The sequence below is a fragment of the Cokeromyces recurvatus genome (assembly GCF_025118155.1).
Source record: "Cokeromyces recurvatus strain NRRL 2243 chromosome Unknown BX663scaffold_15, whole genome shotgun sequence".
NCBI lineage: Eukaryota > Fungi > Mucoromycota > Mucoromycetes > Mucorales > Mucoraceae > Cokeromyces > Cokeromyces recurvatus.
In genome coordinates, this window is record NW_026251401.1 from 59,226 (window position 1) to 80,227 (window position 21,002).

At 31.0% G+C, this 21,002-nt stretch overlaps 11 protein-coding genes across 11 annotated transcripts; 4 read left to right on the top strand and 7 right to left on the bottom strand.

The window, feature by feature from the left end:
- Positions 1-10: 10 nt before the first annotated feature.
- On the bottom strand, positions 11-1,102 carry BX663DRAFT_536735 (uncharacterized protein). Its single transcript, XM_051530636.1, has 2 exons — positions 854-1,102; positions 11-796 (listed from the first exon to the last, which is right to left on the bottom strand). Exons 1-2 carry the CDS (start codon positions 1,033-1,035, stop codon positions 256-258), a joined length of 723 nt encoding a protein of 240 aa, XP_051382028.1. The 5' UTR covers positions 1,036-1,102; the 3' UTR covers positions 11-255.
- Positions 1,103-1,422: 320 nt separating this feature from the next.
- BX663DRAFT_511546 (uncharacterized protein) lies at positions 1,423-2,472 on the top strand. Its single transcript, XM_051527899.1, has 3 exons — positions 1,423-2,184; positions 2,223-2,276; positions 2,358-2,472. Exons 1-2 carry the CDS (start codon positions 1,791-1,793, stop codon positions 2,264-2,266), a joined length of 438 nt encoding a protein of 145 aa, XP_051382029.1. The 5' UTR covers positions 1,423-1,790; the 3' UTR covers positions 2,267-2,276; positions 2,358-2,472.
- A 583-nt stretch (positions 2,473-3,055) lies between these two features.
- On the top strand, positions 3,056-4,996 carry BX663DRAFT_511548 (uncharacterized protein). Its single transcript, XM_051527900.1, has 7 exons — positions 3,056-3,313; positions 3,375-3,510; positions 3,583-3,662; positions 3,747-3,838; positions 3,912-4,095; positions 4,162-4,540; positions 4,591-4,996. The coding sequence occupies exons 1-7, from the start codon at positions 3,114-3,116 to the stop codon at positions 4,972-4,974; spliced, it is 1,455 nt and encodes a 484-aa protein (XP_051382030.1). The 5' UTR covers positions 3,056-3,113; the 3' UTR covers positions 4,975-4,996.
- Positions 4,997-5,277: 281 nt separating this feature from the next.
- BX663DRAFT_531452 (P-loop containing nucleoside triphosphate hydrolase protein) lies at positions 5,278-10,099 on the top strand (the record flags this gene model as incomplete). Its single annotated transcript, XM_051530381.1, has 15 exons — positions 5,278-5,283; positions 5,375-5,560; positions 5,620-5,721; positions 5,803-6,066; positions 6,138-6,215; positions 6,269-6,353; positions 6,424-6,527; positions 6,608-6,743; positions 6,817-7,790; positions 7,877-8,056; positions 8,130-8,528; positions 8,614-8,995; positions 9,059-9,460; positions 9,528-9,970; positions 10,040-10,099. The coding sequence occupies 15 exons, from the start codon at positions 5,278-5,280 to the stop codon at positions 10,097-10,099; spliced, it is 3,801 nt and encodes a 1,266-aa protein (XP_051382031.1).
- Positions 10,100-10,218: 119 nt separating this feature from the next.
- BX663DRAFT_552484 (putative zinc finger in N-recognin-domain-containing protein) lies at positions 10,219-11,941 on the bottom strand (the record flags this gene model as incomplete). Its single annotated transcript, XM_051531372.1, has 7 exons — positions 10,219-10,254; positions 10,320-10,577; positions 10,662-10,747; positions 10,842-11,256; positions 11,319-11,363; positions 11,428-11,476; positions 11,553-11,941. 7 exons carry the CDS (start codon positions 11,939-11,941, stop codon positions 10,219-10,221), a joined length of 1,278 nt encoding a protein of 425 aa, XP_051382032.1.
- Positions 11,942-12,487: 546 nt separating this feature from the next.
- On the bottom strand, positions 12,488-13,526 carry BX663DRAFT_455533 (uncharacterized protein). Its single transcript, XM_051523840.1, has 2 exons — positions 13,165-13,526; positions 12,488-13,063 (listed from the first exon to the last, which is right to left on the bottom strand). Exons 1-2 carry the CDS (start codon positions 13,494-13,496, stop codon positions 12,586-12,588), a joined length of 810 nt encoding a protein of 269 aa, XP_051382033.1. The 5' UTR covers positions 13,497-13,526; the 3' UTR covers positions 12,488-12,585.
- Positions 13,527-13,570: 44 nt separating this feature from the next.
- BX663DRAFT_473861 (Isochorismatase-like protein) lies at positions 13,571-14,620 on the bottom strand. Its single transcript, XM_051524210.1, has 4 exons — positions 14,527-14,620; positions 14,280-14,447; positions 14,083-14,208; positions 13,571-13,983 (listed from the first exon to the last, which is right to left on the bottom strand). The coding sequence occupies exons 1-4, from the start codon at positions 14,527-14,529 to the stop codon at positions 13,642-13,644; spliced, it is 639 nt and encodes a 212-aa protein (XP_051382034.1). The 5' UTR covers positions 14,530-14,620; the 3' UTR covers positions 13,571-13,641.
- Positions 14,621-14,954: 334 nt separating this feature from the next.
- BX663DRAFT_511594 (uncharacterized protein) lies at positions 14,955-15,375 on the bottom strand (the record flags this gene model as incomplete). The annotated part of the gene is made up of 3 exons (XM_051527901.1): positions 14,955-15,170; positions 15,205-15,279; positions 15,310-15,375. Coding segments are annotated over 3 exons (324 nt in total), but the record flags the coding sequence as incomplete, so codon positions are not given.
- Positions 15,376-16,739: 1,364 nt separating this feature from the next.
- BX663DRAFT_419830 (uncharacterized protein) lies at positions 16,740-16,898 on the top strand (the record flags this gene model as incomplete). The annotated part of the gene is made up of 1 exon (XM_051522394.1): positions 16,740-16,898. A coding segment is annotated over one exon (159 nt), but the record flags the coding sequence as incomplete, so codon positions are not given.
- Positions 16,899-17,309: 411 nt separating this feature from the next.
- On the bottom strand, positions 17,310-19,744 carry BX663DRAFT_511606 (POT family-domain-containing protein). Its single transcript, XM_051527902.1, has 5 exons — positions 19,446-19,744; positions 19,246-19,366; positions 18,905-19,175; positions 18,693-18,834; positions 17,310-18,587 (listed from the first exon to the last, which is right to left on the bottom strand). Exons 2-5 carry the CDS (start codon positions 19,324-19,326, stop codon positions 17,471-17,473), a joined length of 1,611 nt encoding a protein of 536 aa, XP_051382037.1. The 5' UTR covers positions 19,327-19,366; positions 19,446-19,744; the 3' UTR covers positions 17,310-17,470.
- BX663DRAFT_511610 (Snf7 family) lies at positions 19,683-20,865 on the bottom strand. Its single transcript, XM_051527903.1, has 6 exons — positions 20,736-20,865; positions 20,518-20,670; positions 20,275-20,427; positions 20,134-20,220; positions 19,957-20,044; positions 19,683-19,887 (listed from the first exon to the last, which is right to left on the bottom strand). Exons 1-6 carry the CDS (start codon positions 20,832-20,834, stop codon positions 19,844-19,846), a joined length of 624 nt encoding a protein of 207 aa, XP_051382038.1. The 5' UTR covers positions 20,835-20,865; the 3' UTR covers positions 19,683-19,843.
- Positions 20,866-21,002: the final 137 nt, after the last annotated feature.

Sequence of the window (21,002 nt, forward strand, 5' to 3'; positions counted from 1 at the left end):
TATATTAATTTAAATTGTTCAACACTACAGTGTAATTTCAAGAGATTATCATCCTAGTTTGTTATTCCATTTTCTACTTTATTTATAGATCAAAAAAAAAAAATACAATTTCGTATTTTGGGTGCAATTGACATTTAACCGTATCAAAACCCTATCCGTCTATATACTTTAGTACTAGGCTTGTATGTTCATGAATAAGAGATGTTTATATGTATTTAAATATGTGTGTGTATATTATGTATCCTTTTATTTACATTATTTACTACGACGAAATACTAAGGCAGCACCATCTCTGCCACTACTAATATTCACAACAGCTTCCTTTCTTGGCACAGATGAACGATGCATGTGTTGATTTTTCATATTTAACATGACCTTATTCACTTTCTGTAGTTTAGGACGATTATTAAGAACCTTAACAGTATATTCTCCGATTCTTCTTTCCTTTGACAATTTCTTCTTTTTAGCAGCTCTTTCTGCTTCTTCTTGTTCAGCCATCATCTTTTCAAATTCCTCAGCTGTAATATGCTTTCTCTTCTTGGACTCCTCTTCTTCCTCTTTCAAAGCCTGTGTTAATAAATCTTGTGGTAATAACTTGGCTGGTTTTTCAGCTTCATCATCCATTTCTACATCCTTTCTTAATTTTCTTTTTTCCATCTTTTCTCTATATTCCTTTTCAAGTCTCTCTTTCCTTGCTTTTCGTTCCAACTCTTTCATTTGTCTTTTACTGCCTTCTTTTTGTTCTTTAAGGAACTGATCTCTTTGTCGACGTTTTTCTTTTTCAGCAGCTGCTTGCCTATAACAATATAAATTAGAATACATTTATATACATATATATAATATGTGAATCTACTTTGCTGCTGCTTCTCGCTCTGCCTGAGTCTTTGTTAACAGTTCTTCCTTAGCTTTTGAAGTTGATACATCTTCGGGAGCTTCATCATCAGACGATTCATTCAAGATATCATTATCATCCATCTTTTTTTGGGTCTCAGGAATGACAATTTCTGCATCCTCATCAAAAATAATTTTTGCCATTTCTATAAATTTTAAAATATTATCTATTTTTTTTTTTAATGGTCTATTAGTTGCTTTTTTTTAAAAAGAAAAAAAATCATTATGAGTGGCTTTTAAATTATTTGACAATTTTTCCTTTTAATGCAATTCTCGAAATCCATTTTGATTGGCAGGTAACAGATATATTCATATACAATTAAAGAAGAATTATTTTATTTATAACAAAAATTTAAAAAATCCAAGTGAACACATAATACTAGCGTATTGACTTTCCCGGGGGTCAGTTCGAGAAAGGATAAAAGTGTACTACAAAAACCTTTTGATAGACAAAAGGGTAAAAAAAAAAAAAAGAGAAGGGAAGATATATCAACAAATACTAGATTCGAAGTTACGTAACTAAATTACAAGTTTTGTACCAAGAGGAGGGGAGAAATTCTGGAGGAAGTTCAACATGATGAAGGTGGTCAAGATCAAAAAAGTAGAAGGCACATAACAGGCCACCGAATCGTCCAGGCGGAAAAGACAGATGTGTTGAGAGCTGATGAAATTGGCGGCCTGAAATGTCGTGATACCAATATTTAAGAGAGAAAGATAATTTTATTAAATTAGTAATTCAGATATAATTTAACTTCACAGGTTGTTAACATTATGCAATTCCCAGTCTCTTCAACTTCGAAACTCTGTCGCCCGTCTCTCTCACCCAGCTAATTGTTGACGAGCTATTCAACTGCTTCAGTCCCACCCCACTCCTTTTCTCCAACCTTGTCTTGTACACTATGATTCCCCATGTACCTCGTCCGTTTATCGACACTATCACCCTCGACCTCATCACTACCTACGAATTCAACACTCATCAACTCTATTCCTTGCGAATCTCTATGATTTCCACTCAATTTGACTTTACATCCCATTCCTTTACTATATCTCTCCCTACTAACAAAAGCTATCCATCTCTCCCATTAACCAATATAGATAACAACTCATTTCTTCGATCTTCGCTCTCTGCTGCAGAACTTTTGTCATATTTAAGATACAAACAACGTATATTTGAAAGTATTGTCATTAGTAACACTGATTCTTCTGTATCTGAAGGAGAGGTTAAAAGAAAGAGAACACTTAGTTACTTTGGTGGTAGCGGTGTAAAGAAGTGGGATCCAAAATCTATGGCAAGTATTTTTTTTATCATTCAATGGTTTTATTGCGCGTAGTCGAATGTTTCGAATTCATGCTGGTATACATATTTAACCTATAAAATTGCTTTTCTTAATTTTTTTTTTTTTTTTTTAGGATGAATTACAAAAGCTGCAATCAAGGTACAAAAACCGTATAAAAAAGCAAGTTACCACTGAGCACAAGTATGTTAAGGACTCGTTTATAACTAAATTTTCTTGAATAAATTGGGCTTTTTTTTTGTATATTCTCTTTTGATTCTTTCAACTGAAAAACTCGAAATATTACTTTCTATAATAGAAAAAAAAAGAACACAAAAATATAAATGATTATATTGATTAGAACGGGTTGAGAGGCTGAAGTCGTGTTAGTAGCTTATATATTATCGAAACTTATTTATAAAAATCATAAATTTCGCACCATAGTTAGACAATAGTGTTGATTTTAATTAATTTGAAAAAGTTCTCAAAGAAAAATAAAATAAAATAAAGGATGTCAATATGTCTTTTGCGTTATTATTTACTCGTTGCAAATATATCATTATCACACAATTTTATATTATTTTTTTTTAAGTAATAAATTCCAAGTCTTTCATAATTTCCCAAAGATAAAAAAAACAGGTGTACCTCTTTAACGCAAGCTCAAATTAATATTTATGACATTAATTCTACTCCTTTTTCTGCCTTGGTTTTTTTTTTCTTTTTTTACTTCCAATTCCATTTGCGATAAGCGAAACAAAGCATGTTTAAAATGCATAGCTCGTTATCTAATTAACATACATCTTTAGCATAATATTAAAAAGTTTAAAATAAAAAGTTACTTTTACATATTTTTTTTTTATTATCTAATTTTAACTTGAGATACATATTAAATAGCCGCCATCATATTCTAGTTTTATTCTTCTTCTCTAAATTCGTGACATTGAAGAAATGATTCAATTTGTATTTGTTGCTTCTTTTTGTATAATAGCAACTATCCTAATCATTATTCAATTAGCCTTTTCAAAGCTTACAACTTCCATTAACAACACCAAAGAGAAACGCCGAATTCAATTATTGCAGGAACTAGGTCATCCTACTTTGACTAATGTTAAGAGGCCTTTAATTTTAGGCTTCTTTCATCCTTATTGGTATACATCTTTAAAAATTAACCATTAAAAATTCTAGGAAATAATCGATTGATTTATATAGTAATGCAGGCGGGGGAGGAGAACGTGTTCTTTGGACAGCTATTCGAGGTGTTCATAAAAAATATCCTCATGTTGTTTGCGTCGTATACACAGGAGATTTAGAAGCCACAAAGGAACAAATCATTCAGAAAGTTAAGGTATTCTATATATGTGTATGTCTATGCATCTACTGTCTTAACTTGATTTCTTTTTTTATTATTATTATATAGAATAACTTTAACATCGAATTGGATCCTCATAGACTTACGTTTATTTATTTAACCAAAAGATACCTTGTCGAAGACTCCAGGTAAATATGCATGCATACATACATACATACATACATACATACATATATCTTTGGTTTTTTTTTAATATCTTTATTTTTGTACAGATATCCTCGATTTACATTGATTCTTCAGAGTTTAGCATCAATTATTATTGGATATGAAGCTATTAGTAAACTTGTACCAGATGTCTTTTTTGGTTTGTAAAACTTTTTTTTTATACATGTATATATATATTGTAAACACAGTTATGCTTATCAGTTTCAATTTAGACACAATGGGTTATGCATTTACTTACCCACTCGTTCATTACCTGACAAAAGTTAGAATTGTAACCTATACACATTACCCTACAATTAGTTCTGATATGGTCAATCGAGTATATGAAAGAAGGGCTGCACACAATAACGACGCAAAATTAGCCTCAAGTATTATTTGGAGTACTGGAAAACTTTTGTAAGTTTGTGAAGAAGAAGAAAATGTATTCAAGGTGAATTTATTTATTTATTTTTTGGAGTTTAGTTATTATCGTATGTTTGCACGAATCTATGGTTATTGTGGTTCATTTGCAGAAATTGTAATGGTTAACTCAACATGGACAAAAGGACATATTGATCAACTATGGCGTACAAAATCAGTTATTGTTTATCCTCCATGTGATACTGAATCCCTTTGTAAATTGCCTTTAAAAGGACGCCAATCAAAAATTGTTAGTGTAGCTCAGTTCAGACCAGAAAAAGATCATTTATTACAATTAACATCATTTGCTAAACTTATTGAAAAATATCCCGAATGGAAGACAAAATCATTAGAACTTGTTTTAATTGGAAGTTCTAGAAATGAAGGTGATGCTATGAGAATTGATTGTTTAAAAAAACAAGCAAATGAGTTGGGAATTAAGGTATGAAAGTGAAAAGTATCTCAAAAAAAAAAAATTGAACTATTCGATAGGATTTTGTTCGATTTGAAGTGAATGCACCCTATAGCGTCTTGGTATCCAATTTAGGAATGGCTAAAATTGGTCTACATACTATGTGGAATGAACACTTTGGTATTGGTGTAGTGGAATATATGGCTGCTGGATTAATTCCAGTGGCTCACAAATCGGGAGGGCCCAAGTTAGATATTGTAACCGAATATGAAGGAAAGAGAACAGGCTTTTTAGCAGATTCTACAGATACATTTGCAGATTGCTTAAACGAAGCATTATCTCTTTCTGAGGAAGAGTATGTAGAAATTGCATCTAATGCTCGTATGTCTGCTTCTCATAAATTTTCTGAAGATGCTTTTAATTCTGCTTTGTTGACTTGTTTACGCCCATGTTTAGATCAATAAAAAATGACTTTTACAAAATATACTATAAATAGTAACATCATCTTAAAATAAGTATACTTGTGTATTTTTTTTTTTTAAATTTTTCTTAGGTAATAACACTCTTCTAATCTATTTGCTTGGCAGGCTTATAATATAATAAGGGCGTAATTTAATGTTCATAGTGTTTAAACTCATCACTGAAACATCATTTACTATATTAGAAATCTTTTATTAGATACCCTCTTCTTCTACTTTTTTCTTCTTCTTTTATATACATATATCTACTATTTATTGCTATTTTCTTATATAAACTAATTTTTGACTATGAAAGTATGTTTTGATAATGATCATGATGATAGATACTCTTCATATTCATCTATTTCTTCTTTTTTTTTTTCTTTACTTTTTTTTTTCATTATAGCGTTTTGGAGGTGGCAAGAAAGGTGAAAAAAAGGTGATAAAGGCCAATAGGTCAATAAGGGCAGACTGGAAAGAAGGCATGAAGAAAAAGCAAGTAGGCATGTCTGACATGACTTTGTTAACGAAAATTACAAATGAAGCCATTAATGATAACTTGGAATTACGTTGGAAGAATGGAGATATATACGTAAATGTCCAATGTATTGTATAGAATACATGTATTTTATTGCTAATGTCGTTTATTAGACTTATATTGGACATGTGCTCATCAGTGTAAATCCTTTCAAAGATTTGGGAATTTATACAGATGAAGTGTTGGAAAGTTATAAAGGGAAAAACTTGTTGGAGGTATAAAAAATAAATAAATATCTTTTTGACATTTGAAAGGTAAACTCAGTTTTTTTTTTTTTTTTTTTTTTTTTTTAATAGGTTACACCACATGTGTTTGCTATTGCTGAATCTGCATATCATCATATGAACAGTTATAAAGAAAATCAATGTATTATTATTAGTGGTGAATCAGGTGCAGGTAAAACTGAAGCTGCCAAGAGAATTATGCAATATGTGGCTGCTGTATCAGAAGGCAAAAGTGCAGCTATCCAAGAAATTAAAGACATGGTCTTGGCTACTAATCCTTTATTGGAAAGTTTTGGTTGTGCAAAGACCCTTAGGAATAACAATTCTAGTCGACATGTAAAGCAATACTATTCAAAATTACTTTATTGTATCTAATTCTTCTCTATCTTGTTGTTTTTTTCAATTAGGGTAAATATTTAGAAATTCAATTTAGTTTACAAGGCGAACCTGTAGGTGCAATTATTACAAATTATTTGTTAGAAAAGGTATGTAAAAAAAAAACACAAGTCAATAGACAGTAAACTTATTTTACATACAGAATCGTGTAGTGGGACAAATAGAGAATGAAAGAAATTTCCACATCTTTTATCAACTTACAAAAGCTGCTCCATTGGAATATCAACGTAAAACGATATAGACTAAATACATATTAAATAAACTAATTACTTTCTGTGTGTTTATTATTATTAATAGAACAATTTGGTATTCAAGGACCTGAAAGCTTTTTATATACAAGCCGTAGCAACTGTTTAGAAGTTGAAGGTATTAATGATGCCAATGATTTTCAAGATACCTTAGTAAGTAAAAAAAAAAAAAAAAAAAAAAAAAAAAAAAAAGTATTCATAATATTGTATTGCATATTTACTTTGATAAATAGAAAGCTATGGATGTGATTGGCTTACAAAAAACTGAACAAAATGATATTTTCAAAATGTTATCTGTTATTTTATGGCTTGGAAATATTATATTTACAGAAAATGAACAAGGTCATGCAATGGTTACTGATCCAGATGGTAAGTTTTTTTTTTCTTCTTTTAATAGGAAAAAAAAAAGAACTCTAATATTCTTATTTTTTATTTTTTATAGTTGTTAATTTTATTGCATACCTTACTCAGGTTGAATATGAGGATTTAAATAAGGCATTAACCGTTCGTATTATGGAAACACAACATGGTGGACGTAGAGGAAGTGTCTACGAAGTACCTTTGAATATCACACAAGCATCCTCAGTTCGAGATGCACTTGCTAAATCTATTTATGAACGTCTCTTTGAATGGATCGTTGCACGAATCAATGTTTCACTTCAGGCTCGTGCTGCTGTTCAATACACAATGGGCGTACTTGATATTTACGGTTTTGAAATCTTTGATAATAATAGTTTTGAACAACTCTGTATCAACTATGTGAATGAAAAATTGCAACAGATTTTTATTGAATTAACATTGAAAGCAGAACAAGAGGAATATGTAAGGGAACGTATTGAATGGACACCTATCAAGTTTTTTGACAATAAAGTAGTATGTGACTTGATCGAAGCTAAACGCCCACCTGGTATCTTTGCTGCCTTAAATGATGCGTGTGCTACTGCTCATGCTGATCCTGAGGCAGCTGATAATTCATTTGTACAACGTCTTGGATTTTTAGCCTCTAATCCACATTTTGAAGTGCGTGGATCTCAATTTTTAGTACGTCATTATGCAGGTGATGTCTATTATAGTATTGCAGGTATTACGGATAAGAACAAGGACGCTTTACTTAAGGATTTATTGGATCTTACTGCAAGCTCTAAAGACCCCTTTATTTCAACTACTTTGTTCCCCGAGCGTATTGATCCTAATTCAAAAAAGAGACCCCCTACTGCCAGTGATAAAATAAAACAATCGTGTAATGCACTTGTTGATAAACTCATGATGTGTCATCCCAGCTATATTCGAACCATTAAACCAAATGATAACCGAAGTTCAACTGAATATGATTCAAAACGTGTTTTACATCAAATCAAATATTTAGGTCTTTGTGAAAATATTCGTGTTCGTAGAGCTGGTTTTGCTTATAGAACAGTAAAGTATATAAACAAACAAACTATCAAACTCCTTTTTTTTTCTTTATTTATCATCATTACATATTTACAATTTAATTATTTTAGGACTTTGATAAATTTATGGAAAGATTCTATTTACTTAGTCCTGTAACAGGATATGCTGGCGACTATATATGGCAAGGTGATGCTCGTAGTGGTTGCTTGGAAATTCTAAAACATAATAATATACCAGCTGATGAATGGCAAATGGGTACAACAAAAGTATTTATCAAGCATCCAGAGACAGTAAGTTATATAATATTATACAATATCAAAATTAGAAACTAGTCAGCTAGATAGATAGTAATGGGTTTATTAGATTTTTGCATTGGAAGGATTAAGAGATAAATATTGGCATAACATGGCCATACGTATTCAGCGTGCCTGGAGAGCCCATGTCCGATACAAAAATGAATGTGCAGCCAAAATTCAAAGATTCTGGAGACAAAATAAATATAATATTGGTTATCTTCAGCTTCGAGATTATGGACACCAATTATTAGGAGGTCAAAAAGAACGTCGACGTTTTTCATTATTAAGTCAACGTATGTTTTTAGGTGATTATCTCGATATAAAAAACAGCTCTGGATTAGCTACAATGATACGTAATGCCATCAACTTAAAGCCTGGAGAAGAAGTTTTGTTTAGTATGAAAGGCAGTATGCTTGTGCCAAGACCTATGCGATCTAGCATTCCTAGTCCTAGAACATTTGTATTGGTAAAAGAATAAACGAAAAAAAAAAAGAAAAAAAAAGAAAATAGGAATAAAAATAGACGCAAACTAACTTTTTTAATAATACTAGACAAATCAAAATTTCCATATTGTGGTAGCTACTAAAAATGGAAAAACAATTCAAATGGTCGATGAAAAGGTGCTGTCTCTCAATATCATTAGAAGCGTAAGCTTATCTACATTACGTGATGATTGGGTTGTCCTTCATCTTGACTCCTCACCCGATGGCAGTGATTGTATTATTTCATGTATTTTCAAGACAGAACTTATTGCAAGATTATCACAAATTACAAATGGTCGTATTAAAGTGAATATCACACCGCAAATCCAATACAAGAAGAAAGGTGGAAAGACAGTAACTATGAAATTCATTAAGGACGATAAGGTTCCTCGAGATGATACTTATAAAAGTCATGTTGTTCATGTACCTTCTGGAGAGCCTCCTTCTAGTCGTAAATATTTATTTTATAATGTCAGGGAAAAAAAAAAGAAATATTACTAATTTTCTAAATTAGAAACTCGTCCATCTGTTGCTAGAAAGTCAAAGCTGAATCCAAAAGCTAATACAAAACGACAGACTCCTAAAACAACGATGAAACAATCTACAACTGTTAGACCACCTGTAGCTAATTCTAATGGATCAGTTAATATTTATCCTAATTCAGTTGACACTACTGCTGCACCCATCGCTGCTCAAACAATGAACTCTAATATCAACAATAATAGACAAGCAGCCCCAACTTCTCCTCAAATCTCATCCCTTTCTTCTTCTCCTCCTCCCCCTCCCCCTGCTGTTACTGCAACAATAACTTCTATACCAATGTATAAAGCCATATATCCATTTAATTCGCAGCAAGTTGGTGAACTCTCATTCGAAAAAGATGCAATCATGGAAATTATTGAAAAGGATGAAAATGGTAATTTTACAAAAAAATAAAATAAAATAAAATAAATAAATAAGGAAGTTTTTAACATATTTTATAGGTTGGTGGTTGGCTAAAATGAATGGTGTTGAAGGTTGGGTTCCTAGTAATTATCTTGAAGAATATGTACCTCCTAAACCTTCTCCTCCTCCTCCTCCTCCAGTTAGAAGAAGAGCACCTCCCCCTATTCCTCAACAGCAACAGCAACAGCAACAGCAACAAATTACACAACTTCAAAATAATACACCAAATTATTTAAATCAATTCAATAGTAATCAAACAACAAATAATCCAACTGGTGGTGTGCCTTCATGGAAGAACACATCTGAAGCTAAGCCAGCTAATAACATGCAATCACCTCTACCTACTAATAGAAAGCCAGCACCCCCCATTACAGCACCTAAGCCTTCAGTTAATAGACCTAGTGTAGCAAAGGCTGAGTCAATAACTCCTCAAGCACCACCTCGAAGTAATAATCCAGCAGCACTTTCTTTAGCAGATGCTGTAAGTTATACATAGCTTATAAATTGTATGCATATTTAATAATTTTGTTTTGTTAAAAAAAAATAATAGATAAAAGCTAGAAGACAACAAGCTTTAAATAGTGATGAAGATGAGGATGATGAATGGTAAAAAAGTAATAATAGTAATAGCCCATTCTTTAGAAAATATATATGTATATATGTATATCATGCCCATGTATTCCAATTTTTTAATAAATAGTATACAGTTTAGCGAGCCACCCATTAATTTTATTCATTTTGTTGATTTTTTTCTTCACGCTTAGCCTATTAGAAAAGAATTCAATACATATAAATAATGTTTATCTTTTATATATGTATGTATACTTTACGGCAAAGAATGCTTCAATATCTTCTTTCGTAACAATCTTTCCTGTATCTTTGAAAGTCTCTAAAAAAGATTTAATGTCTGTTGCAAGTGATTTATAAGCCATTAAACTTTCTATCGCTTTGATTCGATCAACACATTGAAGCTGCTCCATTCCTATTTCAAATAACGATTTTCCTGCATCTTCATCTTCTTCGGGTTCATATGTTTTCTCTTCCGCAAGTAGATATTCAACATGGTTTGCCTTGTACGCCTCTGCACACTTGTAGAAAAAAAGGAAAAAGAAAAGGAAAGATATGAACAAAATTTATCGGCATTTTTTTTTTCTTCTTTTTCTTGTACATACCTCGGTACATTTACATAAAGCTTCACGCCAATTTTCTTGTAAGAAAATTTCAATATTATCATGTTCAGGTAGCAAAGTAATATCAACTACAAAATAGAAGAATAAACAATTTATACACTTTTCCTTCTTACATCTCTCTCTCTCTCTCTCCTTATATATATATCTGTGTATACAATATACCATTTTTGCAATCGTAGTCACTTTTCAATTTTTTAAATGTATTAGGAATTATATTATCTTTTTCCTCTTGATATTTTCGTTTTTCACCAGTTGATATATTGGGGTTTTCTGATGAATTAGTAGTATTATTTTCTAGCTCATCTGAAATTATATACGTTTCATTATTATTCGAAATCTGATAATTATTTTCTTCGGCTATCATAGAAGAAACATCGTCATCTCTTCTTGTTTCTTGTTCAGTCTCTTTATTGTCTTTCTTTATTAGTAATTCAGATAATATCCATGTATCTATACATTGATCACTTTTTGATAAACCAAAACTAAATTTTGAACTTTTACCATTCATTAAGAATGGGTATTTTTTCGTGCAGCTCCTACACACATAGCACTCAAAATCTTCTATTGTTTCAGGAATCTAGAAAAAAAAAAGACGCGTTCAATATTAGAAAACGCGAATATTTAATTCGTGACATTTACTTTTCCGATACAAGTATCATGAAACCAATCTTCACAGGCAATGCACTAATAAATATATAAAATGAATAACACGAATAAAAATCAATCAATCAAAAAAAACATTATGTACTTGATACATCGTTCCTTCTTCTTTTTCAGGATTATAAAAAGTATCGCATCTAAAACAGACACACACACACACACACAAAAATTAATTATATGTTTTCTTTGTGTTTCTATTATGAAAATCTAAACCTGCAATATCTGCCTTCAAAGTTATGATTGTACTTATTTTCCTCATTTTTCTTAATAATCCTTTTTGCAGGTAATGTAAGTCTACAAGGATAATCATTTAATTTACCGGATAACCCACAATCGCACCTAAAATGACGTTTTGGAAATAATTCAAGCAAGTCATGTTCAGCATGGCAAGCAATTGAACAACTATAACATATGCCAGCGGGCTCATCGATGCTACATGTCTTGCAAGCATAAATCGGCTGTCGAATATATCCAAAAGGAAATGTACATTTTTCGAATTTACCAGGTAGAATACTTTGTGCATCTTTTTCAAGTTGTTCTTGTCGTTGAAGATAATCTAAAGCAGTGACTGTATTGTTATCATCGTCTGTTATTTTAGTCATTTTTTTTTTAAGAAATAATCAAATTAAAAAAAAATAAAATAAAAAGAAAAAAAAGACTGAGATATAATAATGCGTCCATCATTGCCAAAATTGAAACTATTTTTTAACAGTCCCCAGCAGATGTAGTTCATAACAACATTAAGGTAATCTCCCTGCATCTATCATTATAAGAACAGTAATGATTAATGAAAGAAATATCAGAGGCGTTCTTTAATGTTTTTAGTCTGCTCTACCGTAGTAGCTTATAGCTTTTGCTAGCTAAAATAAAAGGGAGGCCAATAAAATCCTGTTTTATTGTCTATCCTTCTCATTAGTTAGCATCTTCTTATTTCCTTCTATATGTCTTATACTTCTTTATATAGATGAGATCTATTTCTTACTATTTTATAGTTACTATAAAAAATCGAAAATAGAATGAAATACAAGTAATTTACATAACAATTATGACCCAAATTCTTTATTTTATACATAATCTATCTAAAATACACTTTATACATCTTCATTGCTCGACTTGATATATATTTTTTTTATAAAAGTTGTATGAAATTTGTTTTTAATAATTATAAAGCAATACCAGTCTTTTATTATGATTAATGATGCTAATAATAAATATACAAAATGCAAAGGTTTGTCTATAGTGAATTTTATTCCTCTTCCTCTTCTTCATCTTCTACATCAGTCCATTCATCCTCTAGTTGCTCTAATATTGATCCTTGATCAACATTGGATCGGCTTTCTTCAAATGTTGCCCTGTCATTTAGTGCTGGCCAAATGAACTGATTCATTCTTTCATCCAAAACTGAATCACTTACTATATTATAACATTCTTCTATATTTATATACTTTAATGATTGACACTTTTCAGTTACTATTTTAATGCCAAGCTCAGTAATGAGTTGACAATCAGGTATATAAAGATGACTTAGGTGAACCAAATTAGTAGCTATTAAATTTAATGCTTGATCTGTGATACGGGTCGAACCCAGATAAAGTTTTTGAAGATTTGGACAAGTTGAAACGATTGCTTTGATTGATTCATCGGTAATGAGCCTACATTGATCAATAGATAAGATTCGTAAGTGATGTAATGGTTTTAGAATTTTAATTAGTGCTTTATTTGTTCTACAATAAAAAAAACAAAAACAAACAAGACAATTAGTTTATACTCAAATAATACATGTGTTTATATATACATATATATATACATTTCAGTGTAATCTTACAATTGAGAGCAATGATCTAAATTTAATAGTTCAAGATGAGATGTTTTCTCAGATATCATGAAAAGAATTTCATCAATTTTGGATGAGTCCCAACGATGGGGTACCATGTGTAGATCCAAGTATCTGACATGAGTGCCGTTAAGTAAAGTTAATGCATTTGCAAATGATTCAAATTTTCTAAATGTATCAAATTTAGGTGAACAAAACAAAAATGGCGTCGATATCGTGTGCAATCTTTTACATGTCCGACTAAGCTGTAATAATGCCTGTTGATCATCCCGTAAGTAGGTTGTAATCTTTGCTAATATTTCGTATGCAAATCGTTTTTCCATCTGTAGCAATTATAAAAAAAAAAGAGAGAGAATGGACTGATTGCTAATTCATTTATACATGCTTTTTTTTTATTATTATTATTTAGTGCTGCTGGGCATTAATTTTATCACATGCCAGACATTTTTTTTTTTTAAGAAAAAAAGATTAAACTATGATTACTCCTTTTGCTGCTAGCTCAGAAAGTGTAGCTTCCAATTGATCAGCATTGACAGGCTTCGTTCCTTCTTTAACAAGTATAGTCTTGAAACCAAACTTGATAGCATCTAAGCAGGTATATTTAACACAATAATCTGTAGCAAGACCTACAATGACTACAGTATCAATAAAATGCTGATATAATATTTTTGCCAAGGAAGTTATTTCTGAATAATTATTATCTGCAAATGCACCATAGGAATCAACATAAGGATTTACGCCCTTTTTGACTATAAAATCAATATCTTTTATATCAATTTCTTCTGAGATTTGAGCACCTAAAGAGTTTTGCTAATAATAATAATAATAATAATACAATATTAAAACATGAATGTGGTGGTTTTTTTTTTTCCTTTTTCTTCTTCTTCTTCTTCTACTACTAATACATACTACGCAATGGTCAGGCCACATAACCTGAGTTATTGTAGTTCCTTCATATTCAATTTCTTTCGTTTCAAATACATTTATGTCTGAATGATTGGATGCAAAACTGATATGATCTTTAGGATGCCAATCCTGTGTATATATTTAAAAAGAGAAAAAAAAGTCAATATATTATTTTATTTCTCACTTCTTATTTTTATTACTTGTGAAGCTACAATTAAACCGTCTTTTTCTTTCACTTGTTGAATAAGCTTTTTAACTGGCTTTAAAATATCGAGTGAGTGAGCTACTGCAAGTGATCCATTTTCAAGAAAGTCATTCTGTATATCCACTAAAATAAGGGCTATTTTTTCCTTTTTATTATTATCAAACTGTTTTTTTTAAAAAAAAACACACACATATTTATTATTAATTATGTGACTCAATCTTAATTTTTCTTTAAAGCATTACCATTTTTATTTAGCAAAAGAAAATGTGAAATATATAAATAAATAAAAATAAATATTTATATATTTACAGTTACTATTATTGTCCTTTAAAAAAAAAAAAGAAAAAAAGAAAAACCTCCGCTGTTTTTCTTGACGTGTTTCTTTGTACATTCTGGGAAACTAGGTTGGGCCAATAAAAAAATAATTGGGTCATTCAAAAATTAAATTAGAACACGGATGTAGAATTGGGACAGCAGCAGGAAAATTGGGATAGAAATACGAAAATGGGACACCCAAGTGAAAAGGAAATATAGATGCGAAAATGGGACAGAGGAGAATAAGTTAAATTGAGACAAAATGTTAGATTTTTTCTGGAGGAAAAAAAAAAAAAAGAAATAGATACAGCATATCTGTAAATATCTAAACTTCTTTAACAAGAGAAACCGTGTACGAGACGGCGATATAAAAAAAGAACAAGACCTATTATTCTCTCGTGAACTTTCGTGGACGCCTATGACCACCAATCACTTGTCTTGAGATCTTGAATATATTTTTCGACACGTTAACGTCGCGTTGCCACATTATTCCGCAACTTTGGCAAGCTTGAATACTGTGTAACCCAATGTAAGCATCAGTCAAGCATGTTTGAAGACATGCATGACAGGTCTATATTTACAGTATTAATAAATTATTCTTTGACCAGTTTTGGTAAATCTTGTTGTACCTTTGAAGTCTTGAACTCATCTACAGAAGCAAGTAAAAGTTTTCCTGATTTCTATCTTATTTTGAGTTGTTTGTAAAGAACTCCTGTCACTTCCACCCTGAGACCCTTCAAATGTACACTATCTTTCCCGAATATGCCATTTCCGAAAGCTATAACAGGCAATTTACTCTTGTCATATTTGAAAGGTTGGGACTTCCAAAGCTTCTTGGTGTTCCTGAAATAATAGTTAATGAATATAGTGTTTGTCTCTCTGCTTTGATGCTAGTATACTCACTTTGTCTGCTGGGGAACTTCTTTGTCTTTTTTTTTCGCTTCTTTGTCTCTCCTCTTCTTTCTTTTCTTCCTATTCTTCCTATTCTTCTTTGTGTTCTTGGTTGTAGGGATGTTGAGAAGTATATCCTCCATAATTTCTCGAGACATTCTTTTTGTTTCTTTCTTTGCGTGTCTTATAGACCCTGTTAAGGTATAATACTCTTTAGTAGAGCATCGCCTGATTTGATGGGATTCATCACCCTCCTCATAAGCAACAGCAAAAACCTGATGTCGGTTGGGATCCAGCCCGCAAAGAGAAACATCAGTCAAGTTTTCATTCTTTATAGCATCTCCCAATTGGAAAATTTTCTACGTCTTCGCTAGATATACATCTGTATTCATCTGTACTGTTTGTAATTTTTTTTTTTGCAATAGAACCACATCAACTGCAAATCCATCAGTTTGAATGACATTTGAGAATGCAACCTTTTTTTGTCCATCCGGGTTTTGGAGATCTTGGAAGCTGTGTATTTTAGATTGTGAGTCATCATCATTAGAAACAATATATAGTAATTACCATTTTTGCCACAATCGCTGCACTTTTGTTTATCTAAATAAGGTTTCATAAAGCGAGTTACGTCAGGAGAGCATACAAATATTTTCATTTTATAAGTCTCACTTTGTTCTTCTAATCCCTTCTTGCGACTCCAAACTCTTTGAAGTATTGTGTGTATTTTTTTTGCTTAAACATCAGTCAACAAAGATAAAAACCGATGCTGAACCATTCAATTTTGAATAAAGTGATGTTAACTAGAACTCACGGTCACTAAGAGTACAGTCACTTATTACAGGAACTATACTTATATCTCATTATAGTGTAGTGGTAGTTCTACTACGTAAACAATTCTTATTACAATAAAACACTTTAATATACCACCACAGATTTGAGGGAGATAAAAAGGTCTGCTCTACTTTACAGTCGACTGGTGAAATGCGCTGGAGCATGTTGTTGCACATATTTCTGACAGATCATATGTTTGATTTGAATCTACACATACTAATAAAGTATCAAAATTTCAGCAAATTCTACCATTTATGGAAAACGCTCTAAAGTGACAAAGCTGCCGATCTGTCTGAATTGTACTTTTCAGAGCATTTTTTTCTCGGTTAAAGTCAGACTCAGTCTTTATTTTGAATATTAGCATGACGCATGACTTACAATTATTTCTGATTCAAAATAATAATATGTGCGATGGTGACTTGGTTGGCTTCCCGGTAGCAAGCCGCAACATTGTGTCTTCCACTCAAACTCAAGGCTTAATTGGGACCATACTATTATCTACTTCGACATGCATAGCCACTTTCAAATGCCACACACCATCCATGACCCTCTTTCCTTCGTCCTGAACAGGCTCCCTTTCAAAAAAAAAAAAAAAAAAAAAAAAAAAAAAGGCATCAACAGGATATTATTCTACTACTAACGCAATACAACAAATACAATGACAAAAAAAAATGAGCTTATTATTATTATTATTAAATCAAGTAGCAGATTTGATAAAGAGAGATTAAACCACTCATTGAATGATACAAAGGAGATGTTGGTTGAATGTATCAATTCGTTACATAATATTATCAAGCATAACGGAAAGGCCAATATTAATACGTGCCACAAAAAAAAAGGAGGTCAAATAATGTATATTAATAGATCAATGTATTTTCCTTACAAAGATATATACATAATAATTACTTTATAGTGTGTTTCAAATTTCATATTAGAGATAAATATCCATAGAGAAATAATGTATTTAAGAGCCATCAAAAAAGATGTGATCAAGCTTGACGATATTATTAAAAATAAATCATTTTATATAAATGTATAGTTTACAATAGGTTATATATATATGTATATATATATATATGTATATGCATATATTATGTGTTTAAAATCTATCTAATTCTTTTTTCTTTTTTTTTTCTCTGTGTTATGTTTTTAATGAACTTGTTTTTCAATAGCTTCAGCTTCAATATGGGGTTCAAACTTCTCTTCTACTTGATAGCTGATGTCTTGATCAAGCATCTTTTTAACACGGAAATCTTCATCCATCTGGTCATAATGCCTGAAGCAATAATAATAAATGCAGCCAAAGACAAATGCAGCTACTGCTACACCGGTATAGACCCAAACCATGTTGGGATCATGTGAAGAGGGAGAGATAGCTAAAGAAATTAAAGCGGCAACACAATTTGGCCACAAAGAAAGAGCAGAGACAAGTGATTTCATGGACTTGGGTGCATGAGTATAAGCATACTCCATGGAGGTAATAGAAGCGAAAATTTCAGAAAAGGCGATTAAGAAATAACAAGGAATCTGCAAGAAAACGGAAATATTAGACATTTCACCTCCTGAAGCAGTAAATAAGGGATCCTTATAGATATAATATTGTACAACAGCAGCATAGACCATAGCTAGGGAACCAAGGAAGAAACCAACAGTGATACGCCTTTGAGAAGCAAAGTTGATTTTATATCGACGCAACAAAGGATAGAAGAAACCATCAGTAATTGGAATAAAGATAATTAAAGCAATTGGATCAAAATTATTCATAATATCGTTAGGAAGACCAGGAGGACGATACATGACACCAGCTTGTGATAATAAGTTGTTTGAAAGTTGATTATAACAAACCCAATAAATAGAAAGAGGAATAAAGATTTTACAAGCCATGATAGCTTGTTTTAATTCATCTACAAAGTTATCATCCCATTTGGCTATCGCATAATCATCTGAACTCCATGAGCTAACACCTGGAATACCAGAATCACGTTTAGCAAAATCCATCACGTCCTTAGACTGCTTTCGAGCTTCTTTATTTTCAGGTAACCTTGCTTGCTTATTAGCGAATTTAATTACACCCCATGCCTTCACAATAACAGAATCAGTAGGTCCAGGTTTATAATATAATTTGGATCCTGCGACAAATACGATAATAGCAATAAAGAACATACATGTTGGTAATAAGAAAGCAGCATAAAATCCGACATGTAATTCCAGAAGTGGACAAATAACACCACCTAAAAGTGAACCCACATTGATTGCCCAATAGAACCTAAAAGTAGTAAAAATAATTATGATTATTATCAAACCAGTAAAAATTCGCGGAGATTTTAAACGATTATTAATTTTAATTTTTTTTTTTTCTGTTTTCTTTTACCAATTATATAAATGTTGAACACTTAGATCATAATCGACTATCACCGTTTCGCCTGATTTAAGCTCTTTTGTATAATTTTCTGTCTTTCTATATTGGTCTGCGCAAAGAGGGGATACAATACCCTTAATACCGCCAGTACCAACTAATAAAAATAATTAGAATTCATTGTTATTGTTTATCCGAATAAATGAGTTTTAAAAAAAAAACTTTACATCCAATTACAACAAGTGAAACTACGTAACCAGGGAAACCAGCTCCATGAGCAAGGGCGGAAGGGATTGAAGTGGTGGTTAAAATTAACCAACCAATCATATAAACGATAGAAAATATAATAATTGTCCAATAACGACCTATATATTGGTCGGCAACGATAGCACCTAACATAGGAGTAAAATAACAAAAAAAGGTAAAGAAATTCTGTAGTGCAGTTGCAGTAGATTGACCACGATTAAGTGCACCTGCTGGATCATCCATTGGCCCATTCTGAAGAAAAAAAAAAAAGAGAGAGATTTAAATAATGAATAATTTATAAATTGATAGATTTCTTCCTTACTTGGACATAATTTTGAAAAGGCGTTGATCCACCGTAATATGCAAATCTATTATAATATATGAATATCCGTGAGAATTCCATTGTATTAAAATGGAAAGAAACTCGATTGTCTCACCTTTCACTAAAAGTTATAAAATATTAACAAACATTATAAACAAACAATCATGCATGCATGCATGCATGCTTATAACAAAACTTACCAAAATTCATTAATCAGAATAAACCAAGCAGCTAAGGGAATACCTTCAGCTACATGACGTAAAGAAGAAGGTGCTGTGTTTTTATTATAGTTGGATTCAACCGAATCAACTTGAATTTCAAATTCTGTCTTTACTTGAAGATCTAAGTCATCTTTTTTATTATCTTTGCTCATAATAAAAAAGTAAAATAATATTTATAGAAAAAAAAAATTAAAATAAAACAAAAAAAAAATATAACGCCCACTCTACTTTATATATCAAAAGCTGAAAACAAAAAAACAAAAAACAAAAAAAAAAAATTATTTGTTCATGTACAACAATTCTTTTATGTATACCAGGATAAATCTTTTTTCACAAAATATCCAAAAACAGCAAAAATGTCAAACTTTACATCTTGATTAGATGGCCAGCAACGCTTGTTTTTGTTTTTTAGATTTGACGGCTATTAAAATAACGACCAATTAATAAATTTAAAACAAAGCCATTTTTTTTTCCTTTAAGTTCATTTTACCAGGCGTATGCGTTGGAACATTTGGCAAATCATCTGGGATGAGTTCAGGTAATTTATGATTGGGTACATCAGGTAATTCCAAGTTCAGCTATAAAATAGGGATTGAGTTTTAATTATTTTTTTCAAAAATGGTAAGAGTAAAAAAAAAAAAAATAAAAATAAATAAATATTTATAACCTCTTGTTCTCGAAGCTCATCTAATTCTTTCATTATTTCTTCTTCATCTTCAACACTTATTAATCCATGCAACATCTCATCAATTTCCTAATATAAAATAGAGTTAAATTTTATAATAGCAATAACTATTTTCCTTTTTACATTTTGGTAAGCAATGGCATCGGCTGTGTCATCCATTAATTTCTCAACGGCTTCAATTGAAGTTTCTTTATGTATTTCATTCAATACTTCATTTCCTTTTTTCAATCCTTCTAAAACTTGCTTTTCTACTAAGGCATATTCAATGGAATGAGTCTATTAAAAAAAAACATAGGAGGAAAAGAGAAGAAATACGATTGTGAGCAGATATATTTACAACATTGCTAATATACATTATTCTATTACAAGTTCCTCAAGATTCATTAATTGCTGTTCCGTTTTATCAAGTAATTGAACTTGATATTTCTTCTTTTTTAAAGCTAGAAGTGCCTTTTTTTTATTTCCTTGATTTAAAGCAATCTTTGCTGCTTCAATTTCTTTTTCAATCACTACATTAATCTAACTAACTCTTTAAACCCATGTATACATTTCAAAACTTATTATTTTATCCTGCTCTATCTTACGTTTTTCTGGTATCTTTTAAGCTTATCTCGTTGAACTTTTAAATCTAATATTGCTTTATCTTGCGAGGTAATCTTATTTTTGGATGCTCCTGCCCCCATTTTTTTTATTATTATTATTGAAGGAAATTAAGTAGGGAAAAAAAATAAAATTAAATAAAAAAGCAACATTATTTATGAGCATAATAATATTATAAATCACTAAGATTAAAATAGCCAATCAGCTTAAAGAATAGAAGCCTTCTTAATTTTAAGTGAATAGAAGAGATA

What these genes read in the sequence shown, in the direction of transcription:
- BX663DRAFT_511548 (XM_051527900.1), top strand. Translation starts at nt 3,114, where the DNA reads ATGATTCAATTTGTATTTGTTGCTTCTTTTTGTATAATAGCAACTATC. An exon ending in TACCTTGTCGAAGACTCCAG is followed by an intron (nt 3,663 to 3,746) that starts GTAAATATGCAT and finishes ATTTTTGTACAG; the next exon opens with ATATCCTCGATTTACATTGA. An exon ending in TGTACCAGATGTCTTTTTTG is followed by an intron (nt 3,839 to 3,911) that starts GTTTGTAAAACT and finishes GTTTCAATTTAG; the next exon opens with ACACAATGGGTTATGCATTT.
- BX663DRAFT_511610 (XM_051527903.1), bottom strand. Translation starts at nt 20,834, where the DNA reads ATGGGGGCAGGAGCATCCAAAAATAAGATTACCTCGCAAGATAAAGCA. An exon ending in TTAAAAGATACCAGAAAAAC is followed by an intron (nt 20,671 to 20,735) that starts GTAAGATAGAGC and finishes AGAGTTAGTTAG; the next exon opens with ATTAATGTAGTGATTGAAAA. An exon ending in ATGCCATTGCTTACCAAAAT is followed by an intron (nt 20,221 to 20,274) that starts GTAAAAAGGAAA and finishes ATTTTATATTAG; the next exon opens with GAAATTGATGAGATGTTGCA.
- BX663DRAFT_473861 (XM_051524210.1), bottom strand. An exon ending in GTTTAATTGTAGCTTCACAA is followed by an intron (nt 14,209 to 14,279) that starts GTAATAAAAATA and finishes ATATATACACAG; the next exon opens with GATTGGCATCCTAAAGATCA. An exon ending in TGTGGCCTGACCATTGCGTA is followed by an intron (nt 13,984 to 14,082) that starts GTATGTATTAGT and finishes TATTATTATTAG; the next exon opens with CAAAACTCTTTAGGTGCTCA.
- BX663DRAFT_511546 (XM_051527899.1), top strand. Translation starts at nt 1,791, where the DNA reads ATGATTCCCCATGTACCTCGTCCGTTTATCGACACTATCACCCTCGAC. An exon ending in GGATCCAAAATCTATGGCAA is followed by an intron (nt 2,185 to 2,222) that starts GTATTTTTTTTA and finishes TATTGCGCGTAG; the next exon opens with TCGAATGTTTCGAATTCATG.
- BX663DRAFT_511606 (XM_051527902.1), bottom strand. Translation starts at nt 19,326, where the DNA reads ATGGAATTCTCACGGATATTCATATATTATAATAGATTTGCATATTAC. An exon ending in CTTTTCAAAATTATGTCCAA is followed by an intron (nt 19,176 to 19,245) that starts GTAAGGAAGAAA and finishes TTTTTTCTTCAG; the next exon opens with AATGGGCCAATGGATGATCC. An exon ending in GTTCAACATTTATATAATTG is followed by an intron (nt 18,588 to 18,692) that starts GTAAAAGAAAAC and finishes TACTACTTTTAG; the next exon opens with GTTCTATTGGGCAATCAATG.
- BX663DRAFT_455533 (XM_051523840.1), bottom strand. Translation starts at nt 13,496, where the DNA reads ATGGAAAAACGATTTGCATACGAAATATTAGCAAAGATTACAACCTAC. An exon ending in TTAGATCATTGCTCTCAATT is followed by an intron (nt 13,064 to 13,164) that starts GTAAGATTACAC and finishes TTTTTATTGTAG; the next exon opens with AACAAATAAAGCACTAATTA.
- BX663DRAFT_536735 (XM_051530636.1), bottom strand. Translation starts at nt 1,035, where the DNA reads ATGGCAAAAATTATTTTTGATGAGGATGCAGAAATTGTCATTCCTGAG. An exon ending in GAGCGAGAAGCAGCAGCAAA is followed by an intron (nt 797 to 853) that starts GTAGATTCACAT and finishes ATATTGTTATAG; the next exon opens with GCAAGCAGCTGCTGAAAAAG.